This window comes from Clinocottus analis, unplaced genomic scaffold, assembly GCF_023055335.1.
Source record: "Clinocottus analis isolate CAN_PGR_092001 unplaced genomic scaffold, fCliAna1.0.p SCAF_63, whole genome shotgun sequence".
NCBI classification, from domain to species: domain Eukaryota; kingdom Metazoa; phylum Chordata; class Actinopteri; order Perciformes; family Cottidae; genus Clinocottus; species Clinocottus analis.
Window position 1 is genome coordinate 41,397 of NW_027176222.1, and position 18,604 is coordinate 60,000.

Sequence of the window (18,604 nt, forward strand, 5' to 3'; positions counted from 1 at the left end):
AACAGTACACGTCTCCACTTGCAGGAGACTGTTTTATTAATAAACGGCCACTAAAAAACTCCACTACTTAATTACTTCTGCGATAAACAGATTGTCCTATAAATTATTCATAACAAAATTCTCCACTTGGTTTGTTATGTAAAAGCTTTCATTTTGAAGCAGCAATATCAACAATATTTCTTTAGTGCATGTGTGAGCATATGCACAGCATGGAAGAAAATAAAGCTTTTTATGTGTGTGTAAGAAGTTCAGAGGAAACGTCAGGAAGCATTTCATATGTATGCACATATGTATATGTATGTATCCATAAGGCTCTTTCTACTGAAAAGTGTATATCTTTGTCCCTGTTATTTAGTAACAATGATATTTAATACCAGTGATTTTAGTAACAGTGATATTTAGTAACAGTGATATTTATTTTAACAGTGTCAGTGCATTGCAGTCCTGTTGCGCTAGTGCTCATGTGATCTAACTAGCAGCTCTCTGTCCTGTAAAGGAGCTGAGATAACGTTGAGCTGAAAGAGGCTGAGTGGTTCTCAGTCACAATAAGACACAGAGTCTGCTGGTGGCTGTGGTGGAGCTGGTGGAGCTGGTGGAGCTGTGGTTCTCAGTCTCAAACGGAGGAGTGATGTCCCAGGCGAAGGGAGCCGGAGCGTCTGGTCTGCCTGGGTTGGGGGCAACGGCTCCATCGGAGCCCGTGTCTCTTAGTACAGACTCTAAATGAAAGAGATTTGTTTACTTTTAGTATTTAATGAAGCGTGATATACACATACGGTCTGTCACATACGTCCCTTCAAAGTCACACCATCATGAACATATTGAATTAGCCATCGCGTTTCTTTCTCATCGATGTAATATCCAGAAATACTGAATGATTCACAGATGAAACCTGTGGGCTCAGGCCTTAAAGGCTGCCATACATGTTTCTAACCACTAGATGTCACCGTGCTGCTGAGTTAAAAAAAGAAAAAGAGCTTCGACTTCATCCCTGGCAGAACTACGAGAGAGAGTTGTGTCTCTACATTGTCTATATGGATGAATTCACTGCATTCACAGTGGATGCACTCTTTTACCAATTATACAGTCTGCCTGTGCACCTCCACTGGCTTCTCATAGGCTACCGTTCCACCTGACACTAGATGAGACTGTGGGGTCTGAGCCCCTGTTGATACTTTTTTTCACATTATAGTGACATTTAAAAAAATGTCCACCACCGAGCTTGAGTGACGTTCGCAACATCACCAGAAACATCAGTTTCCCCCATTATAAAGTCATCGGGGGGAGGATCAGTGGCACGTTTTGGGCAAGGAGTGACATCAATAATGGAGACCGCTACAGACCACTATGCCGCCGCTGTCATTATACAAGGAGTCAGAGAACAGAACTATTGCGACCGTTGGGAACTTTGGGAGCGTTGGCACCTTGGGGACCATTAGGATCTTGGGCACTTTGGGACCGTTCGGACCTTGGGAACCTGAGGACATTGGGACCATTGGGGATTTAGGGACATTGGCATCTTGGGGACATTGGGGATCTTGGGCACCATTGGGGATCTTGGGCACCATTGGGACCTTGAGGATTATTGGGACCTTGGGGATCATTGGGATCTTGGGTATCATTGGGACCTTGGGCAAATTGGGACCGTTGGGACCTTGGGGACCTGGGGACATTACCCTGGGGGCTGTTGAGATCGTTGGGACCTTGGGGACTATTGGGATCTTGGGCACATTGGGACCGTTGGGACCTTAGGGAGCTGGGGACCTAGGGACATTGGAACCTTAAGGATTGTCTACGGATCTTGAAGCTCCAGCTGCCACCTCAATACAAGACATTGAGAATCTTTAACCTGAGTTATCTGATCCCTTCCTATGAATACTTCTGAGTGACGTTTATATGGGGATGACCTCACATTTCTGAATAACCTAACAACTCTCTTTGTTATTTAGCATGAATAATAGTTCTTAGTTTGTATTAACTAACAAATGAATTTGACATGTACGGCATTTTTTCTTTTCCTGTTTTTTTGTTCCTTACCTTTTTCGCTCTGTCCACAAAGGTCCTCCCTGTAAAGAAAGGCCCCGCCCACCTCTCTTCCCATGATGCTGTCTTCAGACAGCAACAGGTTCCCCAACAGGAAGTAAGTCGTCATCAGTCCTTTGCCCTTCACATCGATCTGCCCGCGCTCCTGTATGTTGAAACCTGCATCCTTCAACACACTGACGAGGGTCGAGGGACACAAGAGAACAAGAAGAGACATGAGTTGAGTTCCATGGAGAACAATTCAGCCGAATGTATGGTCACTGTTTAAGAACCCTCCGCTGTTCTTTTTGTACATCTTACACCTCCAAAGAAGGTCAGCTGCTCTGTGCACACCAAGATTCACTTTTACCAAACAAGAGAGACGGGAGGTCCGATGACATCTGTGCAGCTCTCTCTACTGGACACGGTGCAGAGAGCCGTATGTTTGGCCTCCTCTTAACATTTAAACACCACTTTGAGGCTTGTTCTTTAAGTGTTCCCTGTTGTTTGTTCTGGACTTCATTTGGTGACATGAGTTTCCCCACTAACGCTTTCTCCCTCTGCTAAATGCCTCAGGGTTCAAAAGAAAGACTGGTCCACTGGTCCACGACCGGGACGTAATCTGCACTGCTCCTCTTGAATCCGAGGTTCAACAAGCGGTCGGAGCTCCTTTCCAGCACCCTGGAGTCTCCTTTCCAGCACCCTGGAGTCTCCTTTCCAGCACCCTGGAGCCTCCTTTCCAGCACCCTGGCATAAGCTTTTCCCGGGAGGCTGAGCAGTGTGATGCCACGATGGTTCGAGCACACTCTCCGGTCCCCCTTCTTGAAGATGGGAACCACCACCCCGGCCTCCATTGACAATGTTCCTGACCCCCATGTGACATTGAAGAGGCGTGTCAGCCAAGACAGCCCAGCAATGTCCAGCGCCTTCAGACATCAAAAAATATCTTAATCACTTCCACAACATTACTAATATTTAACTGAATATGGACACAGTTCCAGACACAGACACGATGGATCATGGCTGTGTCTGGAACCGGTCCTGCCTCCTGCCGTGGCCCTGCTGATGCCCCTACTCTCTACTTCTTTAGAGGCACCAACCTTAACCAATGTTTCAGGTTAGAGCCACTAGGTGGGTGAACGGGAGAACACGTTCGGACGCGTGTTCTGCCATAAACAAATTCAATGTCCAGGTCCATGTGTATCATTTGTCCATTTATTCAACTAGAACACATCAGCAGGTTGACACCAGCACGGTAAAAAACTATTGTGCTTCCCATCCACACACACACCTGTTCCCATCACCTGGCACTTCCTTTTATGCCCTCTAGAAGTGAATGTGCCACCCTGTGTTCAAATAAAAGAACTACATTCACCCAGTGCGTCCCTCAAATAATAAATCCCATTTTGGCTCCAACAGAGTGGTTTGTCCCTCACAGGGACCCTTACTACTGAACATGGACCAAAAAAGGAGTGGTTTGTCCCTCACAGGGACCCTTACTACTGAACATGGACCAAAGAAGGAGTGGTTTGTCCCTCACAGGGACCCTTACTACTGAACATGGACCAAAGAAGGAGTGGTTTGTCCCTCACAGGGACCCTTACTACTGAACATGGACCAAAGAAGGAGTGGTTTGTCCCTCACAGGGACCCTTACTACTGAACATGGACCAAAGAAGGAGTGGTTTGTCCCTCACAGGGACCCTTACTACTGAACATGGACCAAAGAAGGAGTGGTTTGTCCCTCACAGGGACCCTTACTACTGAACATGGACCAAAGAAGGAGTGGTTTGTCCCTCACAGGGACCCTTACTACTGAACAGTACCTGTTCATAAATAAATAAAACAGATGTATAAACTATATATGTATGTATGTTAACCTGCTGTTGCTCCAGAGTGCTGTTATATTGTTCTGATAACATTACTTTGAAATAAAAGCTGCAATATACTAGTTTTTATATTATTGTTGAATTTAGCGCATAATGAGATTAATCGCAGAAACATAATGTGATTAATCAGTTATTTTTCTCAACTTTGCCCAGCCTAGTTTTTATTTACTTTCTTTATTTGGGGAGTTTTCCCTCTGATGCGATGTGAGGTTCTGGGACAGGATGTCATGTGTACAGATTGTAAAGCTCTCCGAGGATAATCTTGTATTTGTGATTTTTGCCAATATAAAATAAACTGTTGTGGGAATTAAAGTACTGACTCTGTTACAGATAGCTCTCGGTGTGACACACACACACACACGCACACACACACACACACGCACACACACACACGCACGCACGCACACACACACACGCACGCACACACACACACACACACACACACACACACACACACACGCACACGCACACGCACACGCACACGCACACGCACACACGCACACACACGCACACACACACACGCACACACACGCACACACACGCACACACACGCACACACACACCTGTATGTGGAGTTGCTGAGGTGAATGTGGTCAGGGACTCCGTGGCTCTCCATCCTGGAGGCCGTGTTAACGGAGTCTCCAAACAGACAGTAGCGAGGCATCTTCTCCCCCACCACGCCGGCCAGCACCGGACCGGTATGCAGACCCACACGGATCTGGAACGCACACACACACCATGTCAGCAGGTGGGACTTCCTGTGTTGAATAACTTTTAAAGTTTGTTGCAACTCTGACATCAGAAAAGCTTCAGACTGCCAGCTTGTAAAGATTAAAAGTCTTGAAGTGTATTATATATATATATATATATATATATATATATATATATATATATATATATATATATATATATATATATATATGTATACAGAAGGGTTCTGTTCAGTTGCTGTACTAGTGTAGAGGCGGTCTGTCTGTAGGCCCAAACAGGAAGGCACCACATCTCTCTTCATCATGACATACATGGACCAGATGTCCGTAAACAAGGATCAAGCCTTCAAGAACACGGTTCCTGAGCTATTCACACTCCTGACCTGGATGGGCTGGCCTGTCACAGGGTTGGGGACCTCTCGGGCCGCTATCCTCATGCCTAAAGCAAAGTTTGCCACTCTGTGAGCATGACTTCCTGTCGGGACTGGAACGCCTCCCACCACCATGTACGCATCCCCAATAGTCTCAACCTTCAGGGCCGAGAAAGACACATTGAGACAATCACATAACTGATAATGACATTGATCAATTACTGGACCTTCAAGTCAGCTGAAGCTCTCTTCGCTGGGCATCTGAACATAAGTAATACATTTAAAAGTGATCATCTTTTGCTTGATTCCAACTAAAACTTTCCTTGATTATCTGAGACCCGGCTCCACAAAAACACTCCATCAGCAGCAAAAACAGAGCCAAGTTACAACGTTTACAGGAGCGACGGATGGATCTGAGAGTGGTGTGAGAGATAGAGATGAACTCCAGTGGACTGGTGGAAGGATTTGCAATGTATAGGTCTACATATCATTTTATCAAAACAAACTTCTTTCTCACTTATTGTAATTTATTGGCCTCCCTCTTGAAATAGCAGTTTCTATGAGGAAGTTGAGGAAGTATTAAAAGAATGTGATTTGAGTAAATAGGTCACGGCTGATTTTAACGTCAATCTGGAGGAAAGTCTCCAACAGATAACTGGTGGCTTTGACCGTGAGCAGGTATTAAAAACTGAACCTCATGAGATTCAGCAGGGACTCGTAAAGGATTCAGATTTAATGAATAACCTCAGAGATAAATCACGGTTCATTTTGAATTTAAAAAAAAGATTTGTGATGACACAACAGTAAATATAAACTGCAACTGTGTTCATTGTGTCAGGAACCTTGCGACCACCAGATTACGTCCAGACTCCTGAAACACAGTTTCTGATCTCCTCCACTCTAAACATAAAGAGTGCACACATGCTGAGAGACGACAGAAAGATTTAACAGAATCACAAAAGCTTCACCGCGTCAACAAAAAGTCACCACAACCTATAACCATCAGCTCCTGTGGAGCAGACGAGCACCTTGTAGATGTCATGAACGCTGGTGAGCCGGTCAAACTTAGAGTACATGCAGTTGAGCAGGTGAACGACCTGGATGGGCTCACAGGCAGCGCAGATGCTGGTGAAGGTCACCACGTCACTGAAGAGGATGGTGCACTCCTGGAAGTCTCCTGGAAGAGAGAGGACACGTAGAGACACGTAGAGACACGTAGAGACACGTAGAGACACGTAGAGACACGTAGAGACATTTAGAGACATGTAGAGACACGACACCACGTCACTGAAGAGGATGGTGCACTCCTGGAAGTCTCCTGGAAGAGAGAGGACACGTAGAGACACGTAGAGACATGTAGATACATGTAGAGACACGTAGAGACACGTAGAGACGTGTAGAGACACGTAGAGACTAGTAGAGACACGTAGAGACACGTAGATACATGTAGAGACACGTCACCACGTCACTGAAGAGGATGGTGCACTCCTGGAAGTCTCCTGGAAGAGAGAGGACACGTAGAGACACGTAGAGACATGTAGAGACATGTAGATACATGTAGAGACATGTAGAGACACGTAGAGACATGTAGAGACACGTAGAGACACGTAGAGACAAATAGAGACATGTAGAGACATTTAGAGACACGTAGAGACATTTAGAGACATGTAGAGACACGACACCACGTCACTGAAGAGGATGGTGCACTCCTGGAAGTCTCCTGGAAGAGAGAGGACACGTAGAGACACGTAGAGACATGTAGAGACACGTAGAGACATGTAGAGACACGTAGAGACATTTAGAGACATGTAGAGACACGACACCACGTCACTGAAGAGGATGGTGCACTCCTGGAAGTCTCCTGGAAGAGAGAGGACACGTAGAGACACGTAGAGACACGTAGAGACGTGTAGAGACATGTAGAGACACGTAGAGACACGACACCACGTCACTGAAGAGGATGGTGCACTCCTGGAAGTCTCCTGGAAGAGAGAGGACACGTAGAGACACGTAGAGACACGTAGAGACATGTAGAGACATGTAGAGACATGTAGAGACACGTCACCACGTCACTGAAGAGGATGGTGCACTCCTGGAAGTCTCCTGGAAGAGAGAGGACACGTAGAGACACGTAGAGACACGTAGAGACATGTAGAGACATGTAGAGACACGTCACCACGTCACTGAAGAGGATGGTGCACTCCTGGAAGTCTCCTGGAAGAGAGAGGACACGTAGAGACACGTAGAGACACGTAGAGACACGTAGAGACATGTAGAGACACGTAGAGACATTTAGAGACACGTAGAGACACGTAGAGACACGTAGAGACACGTAGAGACACGTAGAGACATGTAGAGACACGTCACCACGTCACTGAAGAGGATGGTGCACTCCTGGAAGTCTCCTGGAAGAGAGAGGACACGTAGAGACACGTAGAGACACGTAGAGACGTGTAGAGACACGTAGAGACATGTAGAGACATGTAGAGACACGTAGAGACACGTCACCACGTCACTGAAGAGGATGGTGCACTCCTGGAAGTCTCCTGGAAGAGAGAGGACACGTAGAGACACGTAGAGACACGTAGAGACATGTAGAGACACGTCACCACGTCACTGAAGAGGATGGTGCACTCCTGGAAGTCTCCTGGAAGAGAGAGGACACGTAGAGACACGTAGAGACATGTAGATACATGTAGAGACACGTAGAGACATGTAGAGACTAGTAGAGACACGTAGAGACACGTAGAGACACATAGAGACACGTAGAGACACGTCGAGACACGTAGAGACATGTAGAGACTCGTAGAGACACGTGGAGACACACAGAGACTCGTAGAGACTCGTAGAGACACATAGAGACACGTGGAGACTCGTAGAGACTCGTAGAGACTCGTAGAGACACATAGAGACACGTAGAGACTCGTAGAGACTCGTAGAGATTGACAGCTGGCCTGATGGCAGACTGACCCGCCTCCACGCTCTGGCCGTCCTTCAGCTGGTTGGCGATGTGGCGCGGCAGCATGGCGTACAGCAGAGTCTCCGTCTTCTCTTTCTCAGCCTCCAGGTGCTGCGACAGGATTCTCAGTTCTTCCTACAGACGGATGCAATAAACACGCGACGACTAATATTCCCCTTCCTGTTAAGAAGCACGACTGCTGTATCAATCCTAGATTTGTATTTTGTTCACATAAAATGCACACTCATTTGACCGTGAAACAGACCCTCATACAAAGCAGAGCGCTGTGACGACCCTCCTCCTCCAGGACTCTAGGTGTCACTGTTTTAAATCTACTACAGGTGAGGTTTTGGAGCGTCGTCAGCCTGGACGAGGAACACCTGGGTTGGGGTGGCCTGGCGATGCAAGACTGTCTGCGTTTGGTAGCAAGGGGGCTCTTCAAGTCCAGAGACTCTGCCACCAGTTATCTTTTGATTTGTGGCTTTGATCCTTTGCCTTTATTTGAGTTGGTTCTATTTGTGGGATTTTGTGATTGTTGAGAATAAATTGTTTAGTTTAGCCGCTGCTCGTTTGTCTCCCTCCTTTGTCGCAGCCTTGGAGCCGGGTTGTGACGGGGAAAAGGGTTTTCTTACTGGACCAAAAAGACAAATAGATTAAAAAAGACAGTATTTTATGAAGTAACTGATAAACCGAAGCATTAAACTACATTTTAGCTGATTATAGGGATCACCAAATTTGCTTTTATAACTAAAAGTTGGAAAAAAGGTGATATTGATTTCAGAGGGAAGCAGAAGTTCTCCCCAGTGACGACTGCAGGTCGGCAGATTGTCCAGTCACATCTTAGTGTCTCTGGACAGAAAAGTACTTCGCTACTTGAAGGACAATTATTATTATTATTATTATTATTATTATTATTATTATTATTATTATTATTATCTGCCAGTAATAAAGTGTGATATGTTGACAAACAAACAAAAGAACCACATGACCCAGAAATCAGATTCAATCACTGTTACTATGTCTAACTAAGTAACAGAACGAACAAAGGATTAACTGTTGTTAATCCTTTGTTCGTTCGCATAACGCTCCCCAAAACCCAAGTTAAATCGCGTGGCGGTCGCCGTCCAGGCCCTTTGCAGCTGACAGCTCGCGTCGTCGTGTCCTCAGTGTCACGTCACCCCAAAACAAAAACCCCTCTCGAGACACAACCTTCCGGTCCCCTTATATACACAGCTGATCAACAAAAATGAATACTAATAACAAAAAAAACATGATCCTATTGATCCGTCTCTTTTAGGCCCCCGATAAAACACGTTACTGCACTCATTTAAAATGAAATAAATAAACAAAAGTTACATTTCATTACGTGCTGTAGTTAAAGGAGACACCAGTGATCTTTACACAGTAAAGTAAACTGATGCTATTTAAAGAGGACCAGCCAAGACCTTTCTTCTTGAGGAAGCTTTGATATCAGCAGAAAACGTCTTCATGTTTTTATTAAGGGATCCTAGCTATTGTCTAGAGGTCAGTATAGAAAAGAGACCAAGGGACCTTTCCATCAAACGGTGGCTGTAATGAACTGAGGTGGGCTCAGTGTTATTACTACTTTTATTACTATGCTGCACTTTGGACCCAGATTAAAAGCTAGATAGTTGGTCTTTGTAGATGTGCCCTACCTTCTTCCTCTCCAGTTGGTTGGTGAGCTCCATCTCAGCGAGCCGTTGCTGGTTGAGCAGGACCAGGTCTCTGGTGACGTCGTGCTGGGCCAGGTCGGCCAGGTGGAGGCCGACATCTTGAAGTTCCTGAAGGCTTCGGAGCTTCGGAGAACACAGGTACAACATACAGCCGAGAGACTCCATCCACAGCATCTGACCTGTACGGATGAAGACAGGTTAGCTAATGCAGAGAAGGCCGTAGGAACATGAGCTCAGTGGCTGAGGCGCTCCCAGGAACCCACAGGCCTACTCACTTTCCCTCAGGATAAAGTACCTAAAAGCCATACTTTAGTAAAAGTAAAGATACCTTGCTGGAAAATGACTCAAGTAAAAGGAAAAGTCGCCTTTTAGAATACTGCTTGAGTAAAAGTCTTGAAGTATCTGATATTTACTGTACTTAAATATCAAAAGTTGAGTTAATTGTGTTGGCTCTGAGCCATCCAGGAGCAACAATGTTCAACATAATATATTATATAAAAAAAAACAAAAAAACATGCACTTCATTAATCCCCCTGGGGAAATTCTTCTCTGCATTTGACTCATCCTTGATTGAGGAGCAGTGGTCCTGTGAGGCGCAGCGAGGGGCTACATACGTATACTGGTGCATCTAGGATCATCTTATCATCAGAGTTCTCCAAAGATCAATATGACACTATGAAGAAGTTGTAACGGTGCATTTAGAAGTATGTTCATTCTGACCAGTGATGTTCTGTGTCCCTTAGTACCAGTCTGTGGGTCCCTCAGTACCCGTCTGTGGGTTCCTTAGTACCAGTCTGTGGGTTCCTTGGTACCAGTCTGTGGGTCCCTTAGTACCCGTCTGTGTGTCCCTTAGTACCAGTCTGTAGGTTCCTTAGTACCAGTCTGTGGGTTCCTTAGTACCAGTCTGTGGGTTCCTTAGTACCCATCTGTGGGTTCCTTAGTACCAGTCTGTGGGTTCCTTAGTACCAGTCTGTGGGTTCCTTAGTACCCGTCTGTGGGTTCCTTAGTACCAGTCTGTGGGTTCCTTAGTACCAGTCTGTGTGTCCCTTAGTACCAGTCTGTGGGTTCCTTAGTACCAGTCTGTGGGTTCCTTAGTACCCGTCTGTGGGTCCCTTAGTACCCGTCTGTGGGTTCCTTAGTACCAGTCTGTGGGTTCCTTAGTACCCGTCTGTGTGTCCCTTAGTACCCGTCTGTGTGTCCCTTAGTACCAGTCTGTGGGTTCCTTAGTACCAGTCTGTGGGTCCCTTAGTACCAGTCTGTGGGTTCCTTAGTACCAGTCTGTGGGTCCCTTAGTACCAGTCTGTGTGTCCCTTAGTACCAGTCTGTGGGTTCCTTAGTACCCGTCTGTGGGTCCCTTAGTACCCGTCTGTGTGTCCCTTAGTACCAGTCTGTGGGTTCCTTAGTACCAGTCTGTGGGTCCCTTAGTACCAGTCTGTGGGTTCCTTAGTACCAGTCTGTGGGTCCCTTAGTACCAGTATGTGTGTCCCTTAGTACCCGTCTGTGGGTCCCTTAGTACCAGTCTGTGGGTCCCTTAGTACCAGTCTGTGGGTCCCTTAGTACCCGTCTGTGGGTCCCTTAGTACCAGTCTGTGGGTTCCTTAGTACCCGTCTGTGGGTTCCTTAGTACCCGTCTGTGGGTCCCTTAGTACCAGTCTGTGGGTCCCTTAGTACCCGTCTGTGGGTCCCTTAGTACCAGTCTGTGGGTCCCTTAGTACCAGTCTGTGGGTCCCTTAGTACCCGTCTGTGGGTTCCTTAGTACCAGTCTGTGGGTTCCTTAGTACCCGTCTGTGGGTCCCTTAGTACCAGTCTGTGGGTTCCTTAGTACCCGTCTGTGGGTTCCTTAGTACCCGTCTGTGGGTTCCTTAGTACCCATCTGTGGGTTCCTTAGTACCAGTCTGTGGGTCCCTTAGTACCAGTCTGTGGGTTCCTTAGTACCAGTCTGTGGGTTCCTTAGTACCAGTCTGTGGGTCCCTTAGTACCAGTCTGTGGGTTCCTTAGTACCAGTCTGTGGGTTCCTTAGTACCAGTCTGTGGGTTCCTTAGTACCCGTCTGTGGGTCCCTTAGTACCAGTCTGTGGGTTCCTTAGTACCAGTCTGTGGGTTCCTTAGTACCAGTCTGTGGGTTCCTTAGTACCAGTCTGTGGGTTCCTTAGTACCAGTCTGTGGGTTCCTTAGTACCAGGTCGCACAGAAAGAATGAGTGAAAATAACATATCACCTACATCCATCTATGCGTAACCTCAGACAGAACATCTTGACACACGTCAAGATTCACGTGTACGTTACAATAAAAATTAAACCTAAAAGTCTGTTTCAACTCTGCTGGTGTTCTGGATTAAAACCAAGGCAGAATATCCTGAGAGCTCCAAAAAAGATCTGAAACCTGCTTCCATTCCAACGTCCTGTCTCTGTGAAGCGGGCTTTAAATTACTAAAGGTTTAAGTTAGACTAGACTGGACTAAAGGTTTAAGTGAGAGTAGACTGGACTAAAGGTTTAAGTTAGAGTAGACTGGACTAAAGGTTTAAGTGAGAGTAGACTGGACTAAAGGTTTAAGTTAGAGTAGACTGGACTAAAGGTTTAAGTTAGACTAGACTGGACTAAAGGTTTAAGTGAGAGTAGACTGGACTAAAGGTTTAAGTTAGAGTAGACTGGACTAAAGGTTTAAGTTACAGAGTAGACTGGACTAAAGGTTTAAGTGAGAGTAGACTGGACTAAAGGTTTAAGTGAGAGTAGACTGGACTAAAGGTTTAAGTGAGAGTAGACTGGACTAAAGGTTTAAGTGAGAGTAGACTGGACTAAAGGTTTAAGTGAGAGTAGACTGGACTAAAGGTTTAAGTTGGAGTAGACTGGACTAAAGGTTTAAGTTACAGAGGAGACTGGACTAAAGGTTTAAGTTACAGAGTAGACTGGACTAAAGGTTTAAGTTACAGACTAGACTGGACTAAAGGTTTAAGTTAGAGTAGACTGGACTAAAGGTTTAAGTTAGAGTAGACTGGACTAAAGGTTTAAGTTACAGACTAGACTGGACTAAAGGTTTAAGTTAGAGTAGACTGGACTAAAGGTTTAAGTTACAGACTAGACTGGACTAAAGGTTTAAGTTAGAGTAGACTGGACTAAAGGTTTAAGTTAGAGTAGACTGGACTAAAGGTTTAAGTTACAGACTAGACTGGACTAAAGGTTTAAGTTAGAGTAGACTGGACTAAAGGTTTAAGTTACAGACTAGACTGGACTAAAGGTTTAAGTTAGAGTAGACTGGACTAAAGGTTTAAGTTAGAATAGACTGGACTAAAGGTACTAGAAGACAGAGGACTAGAGGACATAGAGGACTAGAGGACTAGAAGACATAGAGGACATAGAGGACTAGAGGATGGTGAGGACTAGAAGACATAGAGGACTAGAGGACTAGAGGACATAGAGGACTAGAGGGTTAGGGTTAGGGTTAGGACGGTGAGGACTAGAAGACATAGAGGACTAGAGGACTAGAGGACATAGAGGACTAGAGGGTTAGGGTTAGGGTTAGGACGGTGAGGACTGAAGGACTAGAGGACGGAGAGGACTAGAAGACATAGAGGACTAGAAGACATAGAGGACTAGAGGACGGTGAGGACATAGAGGACTAGAGGACTAGAGGACTAGAGGACTAGAGGACGGTGAGGACTAGAGGACGGTGAGGACTAGATGACTCGAGGACGGTGAGGACTAGAAGACAGAGGACTAGAGGACGGTGAGGACTAGAGGACTAGAGGACGGAGAGGACTAGAAGACAGAGGACTAGAGGACGATGAGGACTAGAGGACGATGAGGACTAGAGGACGGTGAGGACTAGAAGACATAGAGGACTAGAAGACATAGAGGACTAGAGGACGGTGAGGACTAGAAGACATAGAGGACTAGAGGACGGTGAGGACTAGAGGACTAGAGGACGGTGAGGACTCGAGGACGGTGAGGACTAGAAGACAGAGGACTAGAGGAGGGTGAGGACTAGAGGACTAGAAGACATAGAGGACTAGAAGACATAGAGGACTAGAGGACTCGAGGACGGTGAGGACTAGAAGACAGAGGACTAGAGGACGGCGAGGACTAGAAGACAGAGGACTAGAGGACGGTGAGGACTAGAGGACTAGAAGACATAGAGGACTAGAAGACATAGAGGACTAGAGGATGGTGAGGACTAGAGGACTAGAGGACATAGAGGACTTGAGGACGGTGAGGACTAGAAGACAGAGGACTAGAGGACGGTGAGGACTAGAGGACTAGAGGACGGTGAGGACTAGAGGACATAGAGGACTAGAGGACTAGAGGACTAGAGGACGGTGAGGACTAGAGGACTAGAGGACGGAGAGGACTAGAAGACAGAGGACTAGAGGAGGGTGAGGACTAGAGGACTAGAAGACATAGAGGACTAGAAGACATAGAGGACTAGAGGACTAGAGGACTCGAGGACGGTGAGGACTAGAAGACAGAGGACTAGAGGACGGTGAGGACCAGAGGACGGAGAGGACTAGAAGACAGAGGACTAGAGGACGGTGAGGACTAGAGGACTAGAAGACATAGAGGACTAGAAGACATAGAGGACTAGAGGACTAGAGGATGGTGAGGACTAGAGGACTAGAGGACATAGAGGACTTGAGGACGGTGAGGACTAGAAGACAGAGGACTAGAGGACGATGAGGACTAGAGGACGGTGAGGACTAGAGGACTAGAGGACTAGAGGACGGTGAGGACTAGAGGACTAGAGGACGGAGAGGACTTGAGGACGGTGAGGACTAGAAGACAGAGGACTAGAGGACGGTGAGGACTAGAGGACGGTGAGGAGTAGAGGACTAGAGGACTAGAGGACATAGAGGACTAGAGGACTAGAGGACGGTGAGGACTAGAGGACTAGAGGACTAGAGGACGGTGAGGACTAGAGGACTAGAGGACGGTGAGGACTAGAGGACTAGAGGACTAGAGGACGGTGAGGACTAGAGGACGGTGAGGACTAGAGGACTAGAGGACTAGAGGACATAGAGGACTAGAGGACGGTGAGGACTAGAGGACTAGAGGACGGTGAGGACTAGAGGACGGTGAGGACTAGAGGACATAGAGGACTAGAGGACTAGAGGACGGTGAGGAGTAGAGGACTAGAGGACTAGAGGACATAGAGGACTAGAGGACTAGAGGACTAGAGGACGGTGAGGACTAGAGGACTAGAGGACTAGAGGACGGTGAGGACTAGAGGACTAGAGGACGGTGAGGACTAGAGGACTAGAGGACTAGAGGACGGTGAGGACTAGAGGACTAGAGGACATAGAGGACTAGAGGACTAGAGGACGGTGAGGACTAGAGGACTAGAGGACGGTGAGGACTAGAGGACGGTGAGGACTAGAGGACTAGAGGACATAGAGGACTAGAGGACGGTGAGGACTAGAGGACGGTGAGGAGTAGAGGACTAGAGGACTAGAGGACATAGAGGACTAGAGGACTAGAGGACTAGAGGACGGTGAGGACTAGAGGACTAGAGGACTAGAGGACGGTGAGGACTAGAGGACGGTGAGGACTAGAGGACTAGAGGACTAGAGGACGGTGAGGACTAGAGGACTAGAGGACTAGAGGACGGTGAGGACTAGAGGACTAGAGGACTAGAGGACGGTGAGGACTAGAGGACTAGAGGACGGTGAGGACTAGAGGACGGTGAGGACTAGAGGACTAGAGGACTAGAGGACATAGAGGACTAGAGGACGGTGAGGACTAGAGGACGGTGAGGAGTAGAGGACTAGAGGACGGTGAGGACTAGAGGACGGTGAGGACTAGAGGACATAGAGGACTAGAGGACTAGAGGACTAGAGGACGGTGAGGAGTAGAGGACTAGAGGACTAGAGGACATAGAGGACTAGAGGACTAGAGGACGGTGAGGACTAGAGGACTAGAGGACTAGAGGACGGTGAGGACTAGAGGACTAGAGGACGGTGAGGACTAGAGGACTAGAGGACGGTGAGGACTAGAGGACTAGAGGACTAGAGGACATAGAGGACTAGAGGACTAGAGGACGGTGAGGACTAGAGGACTAGAGGACTAGAGGACGGTGAGGACTAGAGGACGGTGAGGACTAGAGGACATAGAGGACTAGAGGACGGTGAGGACTAGAGGACGGTGAGGAGTAGAGGACTAGAGGACTAGAGGACATAGAGGACTAGAGGACTAGAGGACGGTGAGGACTAGAGGACTAGAGGACTAGAGGACGGTGAGGACTAGAGGACTAGAGGACGGTGAGGACTAGAGGACTAGAGGACGGTGAGGACTAGAGGACTAGAGGACTAGAGGACTAGAGGACGGTGAGGACTAGAGGACTAGAGGACTAGAGGACTAGAGGACGGTGAGGACTAGAGGACGGTGAGGAGTAGAGGACTAGAGGACTAGAGGACATAGAGGACTAGAGGACTAGAGGACTAGAGGACTAGAGGACTAGAGGACGGAGAGGTAAAAGCATAATACTGTGATTCTCTGAACCGGCTCGGTGGAGTCAGTTCACCAGAGTCCCCGATGTTGTTCTCATGAGGAATTGTTTTTCTGAAGCTTCATTGGTTCCAGTGTGTGTGTGTGTGTGTGTGTGTGTGTGTGTGTGTGTGTGTGTGTGTGTGTGTGTGTGTGTGTGTGTGTGTGTGTGTTACTGTTGATTAGAACCCACCTCTTAGTTTCAGCGTGGTGTGTGTGTCTTTGCAACTCTTCAAGACAAATTGACTGTTGATGAACTTCCTGATGCTCTCAATGGTGAAGGTCACCTGGAGGACAGAGATGCATGAAACTGGTGTCAGCTGATCACGACTAAACTCGTCTGTTCTCCATCTGGATCCCATCAAAACATGAACTGTGGGACCAAACTGCAACATGCATAACATTTATTAAAGAAATATCAAAGCTGCCATGTTGCCAGTCACTGTATGTACAGTCAGACATACAGAAGATGTGAAGGTCTGTCCCTCTCCTGTCCAACACAGAATGAATAGAGATCATGATATTAATAATAATCACAAAGTCTATTATTATAATAATAATAATGAAATGCAAATAGGTCAAAAAAAGAAGAAAAAAAAGAACATATAGACATCATATACTGTATATTAAGAAAACTATCAGTGGCCTGGTCGTGAGGTCAGGGCTGTTTATTTCCAATAATCTCTTCTATTCATTCAACTCTTTACTGTTATCCATTGTGTGTATTTTAATTTACATACTTATTGCTCGGTTTCAAAAAGTCACAAACCCTGTTGGTAAACACCTGAACTCTGTGAGGATGTTTACCTGTGGGTGAATAATGGTGAAGCTCTGGTCCAATGTCGCGTCTCTGGCCCGGAGACCTGGGAGGAACTTCTGTATATTCACCCCCATCTGTCTGACCTTCAGCTGATGGACGGACACCAGAAACAAAGACTCAGGGGTTTACGGGCCGAGCAGAACCCAAAAGTCTGCCAATGAGCTTGATAAAGAAGGAAGACAATGGAGCCTTACATCCTCATCGAAGACAATATGGAAGGGAAACGCATTGCAGAAGGCCTTCTCCTCCACCCACAGCCTGTCCGGGTAACACGGACTGAAGCCGCAAGGGAGGCTCCCTGGGAAGTAAATCAAACGCACCCGTTCCATCAGAGAAGCTGCCCTCATAACAGGATTACTAAGAATGTTGCTCTGCTGCTGTTGGGTTGTGTGTTCTTTCTCATGCTGTGTTGTAAGATGTTGTGGCCTTCCTCCGCTCTGTCCTGAGAGTGCACATAGGTAACTAGCTTCACATTCACAAGTCCTGAAGATCTTCTGCGTGTGGCTACCACACACAAAACTCACATGGAGGAACATTCAGTCTTCAGTCACAAAGTATTATACAATCTTTCTACAAGTGAAATGAGAAGATAGATATCAATGCCATGTCTGCACTAACTACAGAGCTCAGGATGCCGATCGTATCTCATCCATCATCGGCTGGGAGCTTCTCTCACTTGATGTTTATGTGAAATACTTCTGAGCAGACATTGTACAATGCAAAGGTCCAGGAGCACAGGATATTTAAAATCAGAACTTCTATTTAGACCTTTATCTGAGAAAACCACCGCTTTGATCAGGTCCCAGCCGCTCTTGGTCCCAGCCAGTGAGGCCCTCCGGCCCCTCATTGTTCTGAAGAAGGCCTCCTGGGGACAGGTGGGCCCAGATTTAGAAATATAGGGATAGAAACAGACCATGCACTTGCAGTCACAGACACTCACCCCTTTTAGACTGGACCGGTCCTGGTCGCTGGTCTCGCTGGCTCGGTTGGTCTGTGTGACCAGGAACACAACATGCTCCTTCTTCCCAGTGCGTTCGTCTTCCTCTGATTGGTTCAGGACCACCATGGTCACTTCGCTATCAAAGAACTCTCTGGCAACCGCCTCAAGGATACCTGCAGCGAGGTTAGTTAGTGAGACAGGAGTTAGTGAGATATACTTTTGTAGTAAATGGTAAATACAGAACATGTGACTGCAAAGCACAGTTCAGACTTCCTGAGTCATCGGTAAAGGGGAACTTCAGCCTCAGATTCTGAAACAACAGCTTAGAAACAAAAAGCTTGCACCTAAGAAAATAGGTTGAAATGGAGTTGGGTTTACTTGAACGAAAGAAGCAAACAGTCCAGAAGCGGTACATCTAGATCGTAGTGGCCGGGGACCTGCATGTGTTTACCAAGTAGAAACAAACACTGCAGATCTCTGTGCAGTGTCATCACGCTATCTGAGCGTTCCCTCTTCTAATAATGACTCGGGTGGGTTGACCCTGTACTCACCTGAGAGCTGGCCTTGTGCGTCGGTATGGAGGGTTGAGAATAAAGGTCTACTTGACACCCTGAATGACACAGGCTGCTGACCCATAATACACAGACGAGAGGTACAAGACAGACCTTTTGCTTTAATATCTCATCAATCCATGTAGTAAACTCTTTGAGTTCCTGCACTTCTCTCAGCTT

The 18,604-nt window shown here is 46.8% G+C and overlaps 1 protein-coding gene across 1 annotated transcript in view; it reads right to left on the reverse strand.

The window, feature by feature from the left end:
* Positions 1–540: 540 nt before the first annotated feature.
* Positions 541–18,604, reverse strand: part of LOC137804774 (guanylate cyclase soluble subunit beta-2-like) — a 26,917-nt gene continuing 8,853 nt past the window's right edge. Inside the window, exons 6-18 of the mRNA XM_068604154.1 lie at positions 17,874–18,046; positions 17,702–17,798; positions 17,128–17,231; positions 16,921–17,022; positions 16,307–16,400; positions 9,624–9,820; positions 7,959–8,082; positions 6,011–6,165; positions 5,001–5,186; positions 4,471–4,625; positions 2,035–2,216; positions 1,466–1,744; positions 541–716 (exon numbers count right to left, since the gene is read on the reverse strand). Coding sequence (XP_068460255.1) covers positions 541–716; positions 1,466–1,744; positions 2,035–2,216; positions 4,471–4,625; positions 5,001–5,186; positions 6,011–6,165; positions 7,959–8,082; positions 9,624–9,820; positions 16,307–16,400; positions 16,921–17,022; positions 17,128–17,231; positions 17,702–17,798; positions 17,874–18,046 — 2,024 coding nt within the window. The remainder of the gene's footprint in view (positions 717–1,465; positions 1,745–2,034; positions 2,217–4,470; positions 4,626–5,000; positions 5,187–6,010; positions 6,166–7,958; positions 8,083–9,623; positions 9,821–16,306; positions 16,401–16,920; positions 17,023–17,127; positions 17,232–17,701; positions 17,799–17,873; positions 18,047–18,604) is intronic.